Source organism: Miscanthus floridulus, unplaced genomic scaffold, assembly GCF_019320115.1.
Source record: "Miscanthus floridulus cultivar M001 unplaced genomic scaffold, ASM1932011v1 os_2097_1_2, whole genome shotgun sequence".
In the NCBI taxonomy this organism is placed as follows: Eukaryota; Viridiplantae; Streptophyta; class Magnoliopsida; order Poales; family Poaceae; genus Miscanthus; species Miscanthus floridulus.
Window position 1 is genome coordinate 62946 of NW_027098099.1, and position 17564 is coordinate 80509.

General features: G+C 42.6%; 1 protein-coding gene across 1 annotated transcript; it reads left to right on the forward strand.

Annotated features, from left to right (window-relative positions):
- The first annotated feature begins 7685 nt into the window (after positions 1-7685).
- Positions 7686-10059, forward strand: LOC136534619 (uncharacterized). The gene is made up of 5 exons (XM_066527026.1): positions 7686-8011; positions 8128-8181; positions 8474-8577; positions 9457-9495; positions 9619-10059. Exons 1-5 carry the CDS (start codon positions 7936-7938, stop codon positions 9748-9750), a joined length of 405 nt encoding a protein of 134 aa, XP_066383123.1. The 5' UTR covers positions 7686-7935; the 3' UTR covers positions 9751-10059.
- Positions 10060-17564: the final 7505 nt, after the last annotated feature.

Consider the following 17564-nt stretch of genomic DNA (forward strand, 5'->3'; position numbering starts at 1 on the left):
ATCCCTTCCCCGCTTGGTTCGACGTAAACCAAGAACAAAATCCATAGAGATATCTTCCCAAGGCACACTAGGGATAGGCAGAGGAGTGTATAATCCATGAGGATTCACACGAGACTTAGCTTTGTGGCATGATTCGCAGCGAAGAACATATCTCTCCACATCTCTTCTCATCTTTAGCCAAAAGAAGTGGTCTATAAGGACTTGTTCTATCTTCTTGGCGCCAAAATGGCCCATGAGTCCTGCGTGGGCTTCCTGCATAAGTAAAATTCGAACAGAGCAATCTAGAATACATAGTTTGTTAGCTCGAAACAAAAACCCATCATGCACATGAAAGTTTTTCCATCCTTTGCCATCTCGACACTTGGAATATGGTTCAGCAAAATATGAATCAGTTGTATATAAACCTTTTATGCTTTCTAATCCAAGAATCTTAGTGTCAAGTTGGGTTAGCAATGTGTGACGTCGAGACAACGCATCTGCTACAACATTCTCTTTTCCTGTCTTGTACTTGACAATATAGGGAAATGATTCAATGAATTCACACCATTTTGAATGTCTTCTATTCAGTTTCAGTTGTCCTTTAAGGTGTTTCAATGATTCATGATCTGAATGTATCATAAATTCTTTAGGAAAAAGGTAATGTTGCCAAGTTTTCAGACTTCGAACAAGAGCATATAATTCTTTATCATAAACTGAATAATTGAGAGTTAGACCACTTAGCTTTTCACTAAAGTATGCAATTGGCCTTCGTCCTTGCATGAGCACACCTCCCCCAACTCTACTTGCATCACATTCTATTTCAAATGACTTACCAAAATCTAGGAGTGCAAGGACTGTTGCTGTTGTTAACTTCATCTTCAATTCTTCAAATGCCTTCTGTTGTGCTTCTCCTCACTTGAAAAGCACTTCTTTCTTTGTCAACTCATTGATTGGTGCAGCAATAGTGCTGAAATCCTTCACGAACCGCCGATAGAAACCAGCAAGTTCAAGGAAGCTTCTTACTTGGCTCACGTTCTGTGGAGGCATCTAGTCCCGGACAGCCTTGATCTTTTCTTCATCTACCTCCACTCTTTGTCCTGTAACAACAAATCCAAGAAAGACTACCTTGTCGGTGCAAAAGGTGCACTTTTCAAGGTTAGCATACAATTTCTGTTCACGTAGAACAGCAAGCACACATTGGATATGTTCAACATGTTCATCAAGAGACTTGCTGTAAATTAAGATGTCATCAAAGTAAACGACAACAAATTTGCCAATAAAAGCTCTAAGCACATGATTCATCAATCTCATAAATATACTTGGTGCATTGGTTAACCCGAAAGGCATTACCAACCATTCATATAACCCAAATTTTATTTTAAAGGCTGTTTTCCATTCATCTCCTTCTCTCATGCGAATCTGGTGGTATCCACTTCTTAAATCAATTTTAGTGAATATTATAGCACTACTAAGTTCATCAAGCATATCATCTAACCGAGGGATGGGATGTCTATACCTTATGGTAATGTTATTTATTGCTCGGCAATCCACACACATCCATCAAGACCCATCTTTCTTAGGCACTAAAAGTACATGAACAGCACAAGGTGACATACTTTCTTGTACGTACCCTTTTCTCATCAATTCTTCCACTTGTCGCTGAATCTCCTTGGTTTCTTCTGGGTTGGTGCGGTAGGCAGCACGGTTTGAGAGTGAAGCACCGGTCACAAGATCAATTTGATGTTCGATTCCTCTCTTAGGTGGTAGTCCTGGTGGCACTTCATCTAGAAACACATCTTTATATTCCTGTAACACATCAAAAACAACACTAGGCAAAGTAGAGGGTAAGTCGTTAGTGACAAGAAAATTATCCTTATACAGGAGCACATAGAACACAGCATTGGGTTCACTCAATTCTTTTAAATCCCCTTTCCTAGCCATCATAACTAAACCCTCTTTTCCCGGTGTCTTGGTTCTTTGAGGCCATGTGGTTTTATTTAACTTTGGAATCTCTCCCTCACTATTTTTGTGGGTCACTCGTAGGTGATTCTCGCTCTCTCACTGTTTTCTTTTCAGATCATCTCTCACAATCACCTCCGGTGACAAGGGAAGCAAAGTGATGCACTCTCCTTTGTACATGAGAACAATCTTGTTGGTGCGACCGCAAATTTGAGCATCTCGGTCATATAACCAAGGTCTTCCTAATAGCAATTGGCATATTTCCATTGGAACCACATCACACTCCGCATGATCATTGTACCGCCCAATGGAGAAAGGAACGGTCACAATATTTGTTACATGCAGCGCACCACAATCATTTAACCATTGCATCTTGTATGGAGAAGGGTGGCGCTGCTGTTTCAGTCCTAATCTTTCAACTAATTCTTGACTTGAAATATTATTGCAGCTACCATTGTCAACAATGATTTGACACAACTTGTCCTTGATCATACCTCGGGTGTGAAAAAGATTGTGCTGCTGATTATTCTCTTCTTGGACAGTAGTAACACTAAGCACTCGGCGAGAAATGAAGCAATTGTTGTCTCCATCATCAGGTTGAATTTCATCACCTTTATCTTGCATAATTTCTTCATCATATATTGGAGCTTCTTCCTCAGGTTCGCTTTTATATTCCCATTCACCTTGCTCATTTATAATCATGGTCCTTCGACTAGGACATTGAGCAGCAATATGTCCTCGACCTTGGCACTTGTGACAAATAATGCCTCGGGTATGGGAAGAAGAAGCAACAGCTGATGCAACAGAAAGGGTTGCTGTGCTTGCAGCAGGATATCGATGTTCCTGCTGAACTGCTAGTGAAGAAACAGTAGAAACCATGGTCTTTGCAGCACCAATGGATGGAGAAGGCCTAGTAGCAACTCCTTGTGATCTTCCCTCGCCAATAAAGGTACCGGACTGCTGCCGACGCCATGGGGCTGAAATTGATTGGCTCCCATAAGAACTTCTTCGTCCCTCTTGCTAAATTTTTCTCTCGGTACGCATAGCTTGATCAACAAGGTCTTGCAAATTATGATATGGAAACATCTCAACAAAACCTGAAATTTCTTCATTGAGACCATTCAAAAATCTTGCCATTTTTTACTCTTCATCTTCTCTAATTCCAGATCTCACCAAGAGTAACTCCATCTCCTTGAAGTAGTCATCAACAGATTTTGATCCTTATCTCAATGTTTGTAACCTATTGTGGAGGTCACGCTGATAGTTTGATGGCACAAAGCGTCTTCTCATTACTCTCTTCATCTCAGCCCATGTGTTGATATGATCACGTCCCAACACACGTTGATTTTCTTGAACTTGGTTCCACCATGTGAGAGCGTAACCTAAAAACTCAACAGAAGCAAGGTTAACACGCCTCTGATCAGAAAAATTGTGCACTCTAAAAATCTAATCACATTGCTCCTCCCATTCAAGATAAGCATCAGCATTTTCTTTCCCTAAAATTTTTGGAACACTCAACTTTACACGAGCAAGGCTATCCGGATCATCTCTATTGCGACGACCATGATGATTTCCCCCATCAGGACCAGCACCACGACGATGTTCATGTGGCTATCCAAAACACCCATGGTGACCAAAAGGATTTTCATTATCATCAAATCCCGCTTCATACTCATCATGAACCTCATCTTCATCTTCAAATCGTACACGACGTCCATGTGCACGACGGCCACCAAGCTAATTATCAAAACCAGCACGGCGACCACCACCATGTCCTCCATGGCCATCACCGAAGCGACCAAATCCATGGCCAAAACTAGAATTCTCATCACCAGACTCCTCCCGGTGATTTTCTTCATGACGACGATGTGGTCCTCGGACTCCCTCCGCGGGAAGACGAGCGTCAAGCATCCTCTCCATCGCCTCCACCAGCGAGTTTGCCATATGGCGCACCTCAGCCCGTGTGACAGGGGGCTCCCCATCTCCATGGTTTCCACCATGAATACTCGAATTGGATCCTGCCATGTTAGACTAGTTGCAAGAAAAAGTGGAATAGGTAAATTTATGAAAACACTCGATCTCACCTTTTACTTACCCAAGTTCTTTCCTGATCTCAAGGACTGTGACAGTGCTGGTGTGGCAGCTTCAACGGAGGTGGTAGAGAGGTCCTAAGGATTACGAATCGAACGTCCCGATTCAGGTTTTTGGTGGAGCTATAGGTGGCTATCAAGGAGGGCTACGGTACTGCCAACCGAGTGGTTTGATGTGCTCAAAGATACAACGTTGCTCCTAACAAGATCACCACCAACTCAAATATGTAATCTGAAATTTTCAGCAATACACCGCAACACAAATCCTTCAAATTCTTTTCACTTCTCTCTCTTTTTTTTGAAACTAATATTTCTTTCTTCCTTTTTTTGATCTATTTTTTTATAACACCGACAGCGGTAACGAACGACACAACTCAATTTTTATATAAACGGTGGTGACTAGCAACTTGATGAACACAAAACATAACATAACAGTACCACGAAATGGTTATAGGTATTTTTTGTGTGGCTTTGGACTATAGGATATGATTAAACACAAATATATGAAGTAGATTAAACAAGGATAACGATGTGGATGACGGTAAGACCTACCGTGTCAAATCCAAAGCTCTGATACCAGATGATAGGTACTAAACTATTTTAGTACGGGAGTTGGCCCGATTTTCACAATAGTAGGTCATGATCAAGATAACTTGCAACAAGGTAGCGGGGATAAAAGGGTAACTTACTAGGGAACAGCAGAGTAACTAGCTTTATACCTGACCAAGGTTGGATGCGACCAGGCAACGGGGAGAGAGACACCGAAACCACGAAGACTTCGACTCGATCTCTGAACGACCGCAGAACCACAACCGGAGCTAATCCACACAAGGCGGGGCAGCCGTACTGGAACCCGCAAAGCACGAACTAGTGGATCCCAGAGGAATCTCTTCACAAGTCCAGGAAAAACAAGGAAGAACAAAGGTTTGAGTAAACACTCGGCAGCTCGGCTGCAATATCACTGGTAGCCTCGAGGTGGTATTTATACCACGAGAAGTCTCTTAAGATAGATGTGAACTGAAGAAACCACGTTGGGAAGGTGGAAGGTCAACTGGCTAGAGCTTTTATGAGGTGGTCTTTAGTTTCCGCGCGTCTTCTGGGCTTCTGTGCAGTCTTCATTATCTTGATCATAACTCCTTCAGTTTTACACGGGATCTTTAGTTTCATGCAGACTGTTGAGCTTCGGAGCAGTCTTCACTAAAACTGATCGGACGCCACGTTGGATTGACTCGAACGTAGCTCTTCTCTCTGATCCATTCTTGATGTATCCTTGTCTTCCTTCTCGAAGAACCTGAGTAATAACAACATGCACGACTTAGGTAGCTCGAAATTACCATCAATGTTTAATTGAAATTCACAAAGTAGCGTGTGCACCTCTTGTTGTATCTTTTTGGCGTGGCTACGAGTGATTGGTCCAGTAGGAACTTGGAGTGGTGTATCAGCCGGTGAGGTGGTCGGAGAGGTCACCGAGGTGGTCGGAGAGCTCGCTGAGGTGGTCGGAGAGATCGCCGAGGTGGTCGGAGAGATCGTCGAGATGGTCGGAGAGCTCGTCGAGGTGGTCGGAGAGATCGCCGAGATCCAAACTGAAAGTATCTAGAGGTATCAAATATGTGTGGATAGTACCAAAATAGGTGGGTCCGGTACTAAAATAAGTGGGACCATATCTTAGTGTTTATTAATTAATTAAATTATGGTAAAGGGTAAAACGACAATTCATTATCTTTCAACCCCTCTGTCATTTTCTCCCATCGCAGGCGGCTGTAGGCTGGAGCTGTCAGTCGGCCGCCCGTCGCAACACCTGGCGGGTGTGCCCTCGCCGTATCCCTGTCTCGTATGCCCGGTGCCCACCCGCTCCTCCTCCTCCTGCGCTCACCGGCACTGCGGCCCCACGCTCGCGCACGTCGGCACCCTCCATGCCTCCCGAGCTCGCGGTCATCGTCCCCTGTGCGTGATGTAGAGGAGCCCCGCGCTGTCGTGCGCAGGATCACACTGCACGGCAGGCCCCGCCATAGCATAGCACCGCAAGGCTCCAGCGCAGCCTAGTTGCAGAGCCGGTGCGTGGACACCATCTTCTTCACGGACACACAGAAGACACCGACCGCCACGCCATCACCAGCTCGTCCGCTAAGGTAGCAGGTGGCTTCAACTGAATCTGTGTCCCCATTCCCCAATATACCCTCAAGAATTTAAAAAATATATTCTATGGTTATGTTCGTTTCTCTTATAATCCGTACTTTTCAACTTGTTTTTTCAGTCGGAACAGTGTTTTTCTCCTACAATAAATTCAGCACGGGACATATATATATATAATCTTTGTCAATAAAATGGCTAATAAACAAAAAAATGAAAGTACCTGAAAGTACCCATGGTACTTTTCCAACTACTATAAAAGAGCTTTTAATATTTTGGACATAGATGTTCACGTATCTACATCCACACTTCTATCGACACATGTTAGGCCCAATCGAGTGTTGGGTCAGGTTTCAGTCCGAGAAAAAAATGTAAGTCGAAATCTTTAGGTCAAGTCTGACCTGATGACAGGTTGGGTCGGATCATGTTATTTATTTCTCAAATTTTCTACTTTGGGTCAGATTTTTTTTCGGGTTAGATCAAGTAACGGATCAAAAAATCATGATTCATGACCCAACATACTGGTGGGTCGGGTTGACTTTTTTTGTGAACAGGTCAGGTGATCCACAATTAGGTCTAAAATAGACACGTCATATTTATTTGTATCAACATCTTTGACAAATCTAGAGATTGATAATATATTTTTTTATGTTGATAAGCATGTTACATACTACTGAAAACACAGTATACTAAGGCCCCGTTTGGAACGGCTTCTCTCCACCGGCTCCTAGAGTCGTTTGGAGCTATTTTGTGTCAGACGAATAAAATGAAACTGCTTCACCTAAGGACCTTCTTAAATCATGCTCTCATAGAGGATATATGGAGAGTGAAGCAAAAAATAGCGGCTTCACTCGGCTTCACCTCACCGTGGTGGGTTCTGTATGGGATTCTATGAGACTGTAAGGGTGTGTCTAACAGCAATCCAAATAGCTAGTAAGGAGCATATTATATTCAAGATTGATGAAAGAGAATGATGAAAACAAAAATGCTAGCGAGGTTCAAGATACTAGCTCGCACAATCTCCAACCACTAATGTGTCTCGTACCAAAGTTTGTTTTCTTTTTTCTTTTATCTTCTCTTTCCTTGTTTTGAGCAGGTGATTTGATAAAGGCCATTGGGAACACCCTAGAGAGCTATATATGTGGAGGATCTCATACCAGAGTTTTTTTTTTATCTTCTCTTTCCTCCTTTTGAGCCGGCGATTTGATAAAAGCCATTGAAAACACCCTAAGAGCTCTATATGTGGAGGAAGCGGTTTACCAAAACGGCTCTAGCTCCAGCTCTGGCTCCGGCTCTTGCTCAACAAATAAAACTTCATTGAACTAAAAAATAGTTTGACCGGGAGTGGAAATCCTAAAATAAATTTAGCACAATATAAACAACCAGTCAATTCGAGGACTTCAATGATATGGATTGACATATGCCATTGTCACAAGAATCTAACCATCCGACATCCGAGGTCAGCTAGGCTCGGTTTGCGGAAAAAATAGAAACTTTTTTTTTCCATTTCCATTATTATTTTCATTTCACTACAATACCTCTCCCCAATTTGCTCCGCGCCGACCAGCGGACAGGGCATAGGAACCGAACAGCGCGCCGCCGCCGCCGCTCCCTCTCCACCTCCATTTCCTCCGCCCCTGCCCCTCGCCTCCCCCTTTACCGGTGCCCGCCCACCAGCATCCCTCGGCAGCCGCCGCGGTCCCGCTGCCGCTCGCTTCGCCGACCGATCCGTGTCCGTGCGAGACGCGGGAGGGATAGGCGCCGGAGGCAGGCCGGGATGTTCTCCGGCGACTGGACGCCGCCGTGCGGCAGCTGCTGCACCAAGAAGTACGCGAGCCTCGTGCAGATCCCATGTCAGTGCCTCGGTCCACCTTCACCCCGCTAAATGATTTGGTTGCTTGCTTCACTCCAAGCTAACGAACGGGTCTCCTCTTCTCCTCTCTTTTCTGTCATTTGGTTTTATTTACAGGGAGGGTGTTCTGCAAGAAGGGGTGCAACGCGGACGGCGACACCTGGGACGAGTGTGAGTATACTTGATGTGGAAGCTGAATGAATGGCTGTTGCTGCGTGTCATCCCCTGGATTGAGCTCTTCCTGGAGCTAAATTTGTTTGATTTCAGAATAGCTTGTTCAGTTTCTCTGTCGATTAAGAATTGATTTTTAGCACTAGGTCTCTCTGGCTCCTGTCATAGTGTGTCTGTCTGCCTCTGCTAACGTGTATGCTCGTATAGTAGTATTTGTGAAAAGTATGGTATTGCGTCTTCTCGACACTGTATTTGCAGTGTGCATGCAACTTACTCGCTGTAAACTCCTCAGGCATAGGAAAATGTACTGAAATATGCTACAAAGATCCGGTGTTAGAAGATCGCCAGTGGAGCGCCTATATTGATCGATCTCCAGGGCAGGATAGTTACTCTTTGGTGAGTCCTTCATTTTACTGTTTGTTCTGGTTACATCGTGTAGAAGTTATTATATAAACTAAACATTTACCATCTATCCTGGTTATTGCTGCACTTCTACATTTACAACTTTCTGGCTGTTATCATATTTTGAACATGCTCCTTACAGAATCAAGTTTAGAGGAACGCATGGCTGGAAGAAATAGATAATTGATGTCATTTTGAACTAATTTATACACTCCTTGAACATAGTTATTTTTTGATATCTTGTTATTATTTGATCTGCATAATCAGGGCACCAGAGGCATTTTTTAGTTTAAAGCATGTAAGGCTATAACTATGTTTGGTATTTGTGACGGGTCATGTAATCCTTTATCTGCTCAATATTTTAAAATTTATATGCTGATTGGAAGCATGAAACAATGGTTACTTAAAAAGCATAAATGCGGCGATGTTTCAACATATTTACAGGCATAATGCCAGTAGAATGTAGTTAATTCTGATATTTCAGTCCAGTCACAAAACTGAGTTGAATAATTTGAGTGGTATACAAATATCAGTCTGATGAACTTTGTTTTGCCTATGTTAATGATTATATGTCGATTTATTGATAATTTGGTGACAACAGGTAACCCAATTTAATATAAATTTTGGAGAAATATAGAGTGCCTGTGAATTCCTAAGTTTTGATGTCCTGCATGCATTTCCATCTGAAGGGAGACCGGTGTGGTATTAAACTTTTCTGGTGTCGATTCGCAACAACCATAGCTGTTGAGATTTGTCAAGGGAATACTAATCAAGTTTATTCTGTACATTATTGTTTGCATTGCATATTGTCTGACATACTGACATGTTTTAGTTATTCATTGTAGTTTTTGACGAATTCAGTTTTCCGTGCAGGAATGCTTCAATGCTTGTGTGTCTGGCTGTGGATTCAGGGTATGTTAAGTATTCAAAAGCACCATATCTTTTATGCGTGCTGCATTTGGCTTCTATATCGATCATTATGTTTCCACTATCCATGAGGAATCTAACTAGTCATATTCTGTTGTTGCGCCGCAGTTTGACGTCCCAACGGAGAAGGTCGAAGAGATCAAGCCCAATAGGCCATCCAAGCCATCAGCACCTGAACCTGAAGTGAAACGAACTAGGAATGCAGATTGTACTGAAGATGTGCCGTGCACGTCGGCCTAGTTTGAGTGTTGGCGTGCCTCAAATTTTGTAAAGCAAATGTGCTTCTCCATGTTGTATTCCAACTCGTCCTATTTTCCCGTGGAAAATGCACGGGAAACTTATCTAGCTTAGGGTGAAGATTTACCACACTGGCGGTGAGAGGTAATGGCCTGGGACCTGGGTGAAGATTTACCGCATTAGTGGTGAGAGGTGATGGCCTGATGAGTAATGCGACGATGTAATGTGCACAAGTAACGGAGTCTGAGTTTCTACTCCATGCATGACATATTTCATGGCCTCACGATAATGAAGTATGTCTCGGTTCAATCATCTTTAGGTGCCAGCACCTAGCAATGACATTGACAGAAAATTTCATTTCACTTACTTATTGTGGCCAATCAGGTACAGATTAATAGATGACTCTTCCAGTCTTCCTGGACAAAAATCTATAGTGCAAGATGAGCAAAATGCTGCCTATTGAATCACTCGGACACAAATCCGTTAGCATGTTTCTTTTTTACCAACTATCGCTGGAGTTTAAGGTTCCTCAAAGGCTCAAACTCAAAAGTTGGATAAAATGCCTCTCTCAAATGTCAGAACTATTAGTTACCTTCCAGTTTCGGCTAGAAGTGGTTTTCAAAATTTTTGTTGCCCCCGCGTCGCTCCCACGTGAGCGGCTCGGGCGGCTCCTCCCCCAAACCCTAGCAGCCCCTCCCCTCCCCTCCCCCCGTCGCGCCGTCGCCGGAGCTGGCCGCCGGCATGGCCGCCCGGCCGGCAGGGATGGCGGCGGCGGGGCCTTTCTCCTTTCTCTGCGGCAGCAGGCCGATGCCCCCCCCCCCCTCGCGTGAGCTGCGGGGAGCTCAGCGGGGAGGGCCGTCGCGGCTATGGCGGCGCCGGCTGGTGCCCGAGCTGGCGCAGGGGACGGCGGTGAGCTCTCCTTCTCCTCCGCGTGTTCCCCTCCTCCTCTCTTGACGGCGACGGCGACGACAGCTGGGGCCGCCGGTCCGGGTGAAAGCTCTAGTTTGGTTTTGGTAAATTGATGAAACCCTAAGTGCTAACCTAGTTTATCAAGTGATCATGAGATAGGTAGCACATTCTAAGTGGTGAAGCAAATGAAGATCAAGACATGAAGATGGCGATGCCATGGTAATGATCAAGTGCTTGGAATAGAAAAGAAGAAAGAGAAAAACAAAAGGCTCAAGGCAAATGTATAAATTGTAGGAGCCATTTTGTTTTAGTGATCAAGACACTTAGAGAGTGTGATCACATTTAGGTTTGATAGCCGTACTATTAAGAGGGGTGAAACTCATATCGAAATGCGGTTGTCAAAGTGCCACTAGATGCTCTAACTCATTGCATATGCATTTAGAATCTAGTGGAGTGCTAACACCCTTGAAAATGTTTGTGAAAATATGCTAACACATGTGCACAAGGTGATACACTTGGTGGTTGGCACATTTGAGCAAGGGTGAAGAAGATAGAGTTGAAAAGGAGTTAGTCGCGCTGGTTACAGAGTGACCGGACGCGTCCGGTATGGTGACCGGACACGTCCGGTATTTGGCGACGAACTCAGTGACCGGACGCGTCCGGTCGCCACACCGGACATGTCCGGTGTGAATCAGCAAACGCAGTGTTCGACAGAATAGTTGATCGGACGCTAGCAGCGTCCGGTCCGGTGTGACCGGACGCGTCTGGTCGAGCATGGATGCTTACTATACTTGACCGGACGCTGAGGCTCAGCGTCCGATCAGTTTCTAACAGACATGTCTGGTCAGCCCTAGGGGCTTACTGGACTCGACCGGACGCAGCGGCTCTGCGTCCGGTCATTTGTGTTTGTGCGTCCGGTATGAGCATCCGGTTGTCGGCAGAATGGGCAGCAATGGCTATGTTAGTTTGAACTGGACACGTGGCACTCTGGGAGCTACCGGACACGTCCGGTAGGCTAACCGGACACGTCTGGTATTCACGGTCGGAGCGTCCGGTGCATTCTGACCGGAGCGTCCGGTCGATGCGCAGTCAGCCAAATAATTGAGCCAACGGCTCTATTTCGTGGTGCTTGACCTTTTCCCGACGGAGAGTCAAAAGGTACTCTAGTGGATTGCTCGTGGCTTGTGTGATCCTCATTTTGTGTTGGTTGTGTGGCACCCTATTGAGAGTTTAGCGTGTGAAGCCAATTAGCACGTGAACCTCGTGAATCGCCACAACAAGGACTAGCTTACCGGCAAGCAAGTGAACCTCGGTAAAAATCATTGTGTTCATCATTGATTCCGAGGTGATTGGTCTTCATTGTTTTTCATTCTTGTGATTGATTGGTTTCTTCATCTACACGGCGATATAACCTTCTTGATCACTCTCCTTACTTTACCGTAAACTAGTTGATAAGCTCTTTAGTGTGGCTAGTTGTGAGAGCTTGCTTGGTTGATTGGTGTGGCTCTTTAGTTAGCCTTTGAGAGCACACTAACATAGGGTAGTGTCATAGCTTTTGTGTGAATAGACACTATCTAAACTAGAATTGTGGTAGGTGGCTTGCATTTTGAGTAGGCTAGCGCAGCACTTGCTTCGCCTCATAATTGTCTAACCATTTTGTTAAGTGTTGTTGTAGAAATTTTTATTAGGCTATTCACCCCCCTCTAGCCATTAGGACCTTTCAAGTGGTATCGGAGCCAAGGTCACCGTTATTTGAGGCTTAACAACCTTCGGTGTTAAAATGGCTCAAATTAACAACACCAAGAAGCCACCCCAATTTGATGGCTCAAATTATTCTTATTGGAAATCAAAGATGACCACACATATCAAGTCAATCAATAGAAAGGTGTGATAGGTGGTAGAAACCAAAATTAAGATTGAGGATCTAGAAAATCCCACCGTAGCTGAAGAAATGCTTCTCCAAAATAATGACATTGCTCTAAGTGCCATTCATGATGCAATTGATGTGAGAACATTTGAGCAAATCAAGAATATTAAGATGGCTCATGAAGCTTGGAAGAAATTGGAAGAATCATTTGAGAGCATTCAAGCTGTGAAGGGTGTAAAGGCATATATTCTCAAAGAGAAGTTTGCAAGCTTCAAGATGAAGGAAGATGAGAGTGTGCCGAACATGTTCCATCAGATGGAAGTGATTGTCAATGATCTCAAAGCACTTGGTGAGAAGATAGAGGACAAGGACTTCTCCAATAAGTTCTTGAGATGTTTGCCCACAAGATTTGGCATGTTGGTCACCTTATTAGTGAGGACCGATTTGAACACAATGACACCAAACCAAATCTTGGGAGATATCATGACCGATGATGCTTATAGAGATGATGATGAGAAAAAAGAAAAGAGGGAAAAGAAAGATGAGAAGGAGGATGACAAGAAGAAGAGTGTGGCATTCAAGGCCACATCATCCAAGGGTAAAGCTAAACAAGAGACATCAAGTGAAGAGGATGATTCATGGGATGATGATGATGATGAGAAGATGGGTCTCTTTGTCAAAAGATTTGGCAAGTTCATGGTGAAGAAGGACTACCGTGCAAGAAGAAAGAAATCTTCATCCAAAAACAAAGAAGAGTCAAGAAGGTGCTTCAAGTGTGGAAGCAAAGATCATCTTGTCGCCCAATGCCCATACAATAGCGACAATGATGATGACAACAAGAAGAAGGACAAAAAGGAAAAGAAAGAGAAGAAGGATAAGATGACCTTCAAGAAGAAGAAGGGTGGTTCTTATGTAGTCACTTGGGATAGTGATGCTTCATCAAGTGATGATGATGATGATAGTGATGACAACAAAATCACCAAGAAGAAGGTTCTTGCAAGCATTGCTATAAATGAGAAGCCTTCTCTCTTCGAATCTTCATCATGCTTCATGACTAAGGCCACTAAGGTACAATCTTGTGATGATGGAAGTGATGAAGAATATGATGATGATAATGAACATGAAAATGAAAATAATAGTGATAGTGATAATGATGAACCAACTAAGGATGAATTATTTGACATGCTAGAAGATGCTAAAGAACACTTTGACATTAAGAGAAGGGAATGCAAGAGCATGAATAAGGAGGTAAAAGCCCTTAAGTAAGCCCTTGATGAGCTCAAAGCAACTCATGAGAAGCTAGAGGAAGCCTATGAGAAGCTTGGCAAGGCTCACAAAAGCCTTGAAAAGGCTCATTCCACTTTGCTTAATGAATAAGATAAAAAGAAGTATGCTGAAACTTGTGATATAGGTGTAACTTGTGACTTAATTAATACATCACTATCTATACCTATCATTGTTGCTCCTACTAATCCTTCTTGTAGTACATCTACTTCCGCCTCATCTAGTAGTGATGATCTCACTTGTGATGCCTCACTAATGGTTGAGAATGAGAACCTCAAGAAGAAGGTTACTAAGCTCACTCACACTTTGGCTAAGGCCTATGGTGGTGAGGACCGCTTGCTTATATGCTTGGGTAGCCAAAGAGCTTCTCTCTACAAAGAGGGATTGGGTTATACCTCCAAAAAAGGCAAGGCGGCCTTTGCTCCTCACAAGACTAGTTTTGTGAAGAACAATGGTCGGTTTTGCACTAATTGCAAGCAAGTTGGTCATAAAGAGCAAGAGTGCAAAAACAAGAGCAAAAATGCTAATGTATCCTCTCTTAAGCTTGATTCATGCTATATGCTTACTAAGGGTACAAATGGTGTGAATGCTAAGTCCATTGGTAAACCATGGATGGGCTCAAAGAAAAAAGTCATTTGGGTACCAAAGAGCTTAGTGACTAACCTTTAAGGACCTAAGCAAGTTTGGGTATCTAAAAAGAATTGATCTTCTTTTGTAGGTCAATTATAAAGCCGGAGGAAAGTATTGTGTTCTTGATAGTGGGTGCACTCAACATATGATCGGTGATGCAAGAATGTTCAACTCAATCAATACCAATGGCAATGATGGTTATGATAGTATCACATTTGGTGATAATGGCAAAGGCAAGGTCAAAGGGCTTGGTAAGATTGCAATATCCAATGACATGAGTATATCCAATGTGTTGCTAGTAGAGAGCTTGAACTTCAATTTGCTATCCATAGCTCAATTGTGTGACCTTGGATTCAAATGCATATTTGGGGTAGGTGATGTAGAGATCATAAGTGTAGATAGCTCTAACTTGATCTTCAAAGAATTTAGATATGAGAATCTATACTTGATTGATTTCAATGCTAGTGAAGCTAGATTATCTACATGCTTGTTCACTAAGTTTAGCATGGGTTGGTTATGGCATAGAAGGCTTGGTCATGTTGAAATAAAACAATTGAATAGATTGGTTAAGCATAACTTGGTTAGAGGCTTGAAAGATGTGTTTGAAAAGGATAAGCTTTGTAGCTCTTATCAAGCCGGAAAACAAGTTGGAAACACCCATCCTAAGAAAAGCATGATAAGCACTAGTAAAGCATTTGAGTTATTGCACATGGATTTGTTTGGGCCAACACAATACACTAGCATTGGTGGTAACAAATATGGCTTTGTGATAGTAGATGATTACACTAGATATACTTGGGTATTCTTTCTAGTGGACAAAAGTGATATGTTTGCAATATTCAAATCATTTGTCAAGGGCATTCACAATGAGTTTGAAACAACCATCAAGAGAGTTAGAAGTGACAATGGTAGTGAGTTCAAGAATACTAGAATTGATGAGTTATGTGATAACTTTGGAATTAGACATCAATTCTCGGCCAAATACACTCCACAATCAAATGGCCTTGTTGAGAAGAAGAATAGAACACTTATTGATATGGCAAGGTCTATGCTTAGTGAGTACAATATGAGTCAATCTTTTTGGGCCGAAGCTATTAACACGGCTTGCTATTGTAGCAACCGCCTCTATTGTCACCCATTGAAAGAGAAGACACCATATGAGCTTTTGAATGGTAGAAAGCCCAACATTGCATATTTTTTTGTCTTTGGTTGTAAATGCTATATCTTAAAGAAAGGCACTAGATTGGGCAAGTTTAACAAGAAATGTGATGAATGATTCCTACTTGGTTATTCTACTATAAGCAAAGCATATAGAGTTTGGAATTTGGATAGTGGTACTCTTGAGGAAGTTCATGATGTTGAATTTGATGAAACCAAGGGTTCAAAAGAAGAGAATGAGAACTTAGAAGATGTTAGAGGCATTCAACTTTCAAATGCCATGAAGAACATGGATATTGGTGAATTAAGGCCTAGGCAAGTGAATGATGATGAAGATGATCAAGTGCAAGTGCTCTCTAACTCAAATGTGCAAGATGATACAAATCAACTTAGTGCAAGTGGCTCTTATGACAATGAACAAGATTAAGTGGCTAGTACATCATCTCAACCCAATGATCAAGCAAGTGCAAGCAATGAAGTTCCAATACTTCAATCAACCAATGTTGTAAGAGATCACCAATTAGACACTATCATAGGTGATATTTCTAGAGGTGTACAAACAAGATCAAGATTAGCTTCATTTTGTGAGCATTTCTCATTTGTGTCATCCATTGAACCAAAGAAGATTGATGAAGCTTTAAAGGATGTTGATTGGATGAATGTAGTGCATGAAGAGTTGAATAACTTCACAAGAAATCAAGTATGAGAGTTTGTAGAAAGACCAAAGGGACACAATGTGATTGGAACCAAATGGGTCTTTAGAAACAAGCAAGATCAAGATGAGATAGTAGTAAGAAACAAAGCAAGATTAGTAGCACAAGGCTATACACAAGTTGAAGGTCTTAACTTTGGAGAAACATATGCCCCGGTTGCTAGATTGGAAGCAATAAGAATCTTGCTAGTCTATGCTTATACCCACAACATCAAGCTCTATCAAATGGATGTTAAGAGTGCATTTCTAAATGGCTACATCAATGAAGAAGTATATGTTGAGCAACCTCCCGGTTTTAAAGATGACAAGAAGCCCAACCATGTGTACAAGTTAAAGAAAGCATTGTATAGCTTGAAGCAAGCACCTAAAGCATGGTATGAGAGATTGAGGAATTTCCTACTCTCTAAAGAGTTCACAATGGGCAAGGTTGACACCACTCTTTTCATCAAGAAGATTGGAAAAGATCTATTTGTATTACAAATATATGTTGATGACATCATATTTGGATCAACCAATCAAGACTTTTGTGATGAATTTAGAAAGATGATGGCTAATGAGTTTGAGATGTCCATGATTGGAGAATTGAGTTACTTCCTTGGTCTTCAAATCAAGCAATTAAAGAATGGTACATTTGTGAGTCAAGGCAAGTATATCAAGGACATGATCAAAAAGTTTGGCATGAGTGATAGCAAAGCCATTAGTACACCAATGGGAACAAATGGCAACTTGGATAGTGATGCAAGTGGCAATATGGTGGATCAAAAATTGTATCGGTTTATGATTGAAAGTCTACTCTATGTGACCGCATCAAGGCCGGATGTCATGTTTAGTGTATGCATGTGTGCAAGATTTTAAGCCTCACCAAGAGAAAATTATTTGAAGGCTACAAAGAGAATATTAAGGTACTTGAAGCATACACAAAATATTGGTTTGTGGTATCCCAAAGGAGCAAAGTTTGAACTAGTTGGTTACTCCGACTTGGATTATGCGGGATGCAAGGTTGAAAGAAAGAGCACCTCGGGCACATGTCAATTGTTGGGAAGATCACTTATTTCATGGTCATCAAAGAAGCAAAATAGTGTTGCATTATCAACCGCCGAAGCCGAATATATATCCGCCGGTAGTTGTTGTGCACAAATACTTTGGATAAAGGCCGCTTTAAGTGATTTTGGAATCAAGTTCAAGAAAGTGCCATTGCTATATGACAATGAGAGTGCAATCAAGTTGGCAAACAATCCGGTTCAACATGTAAGAACA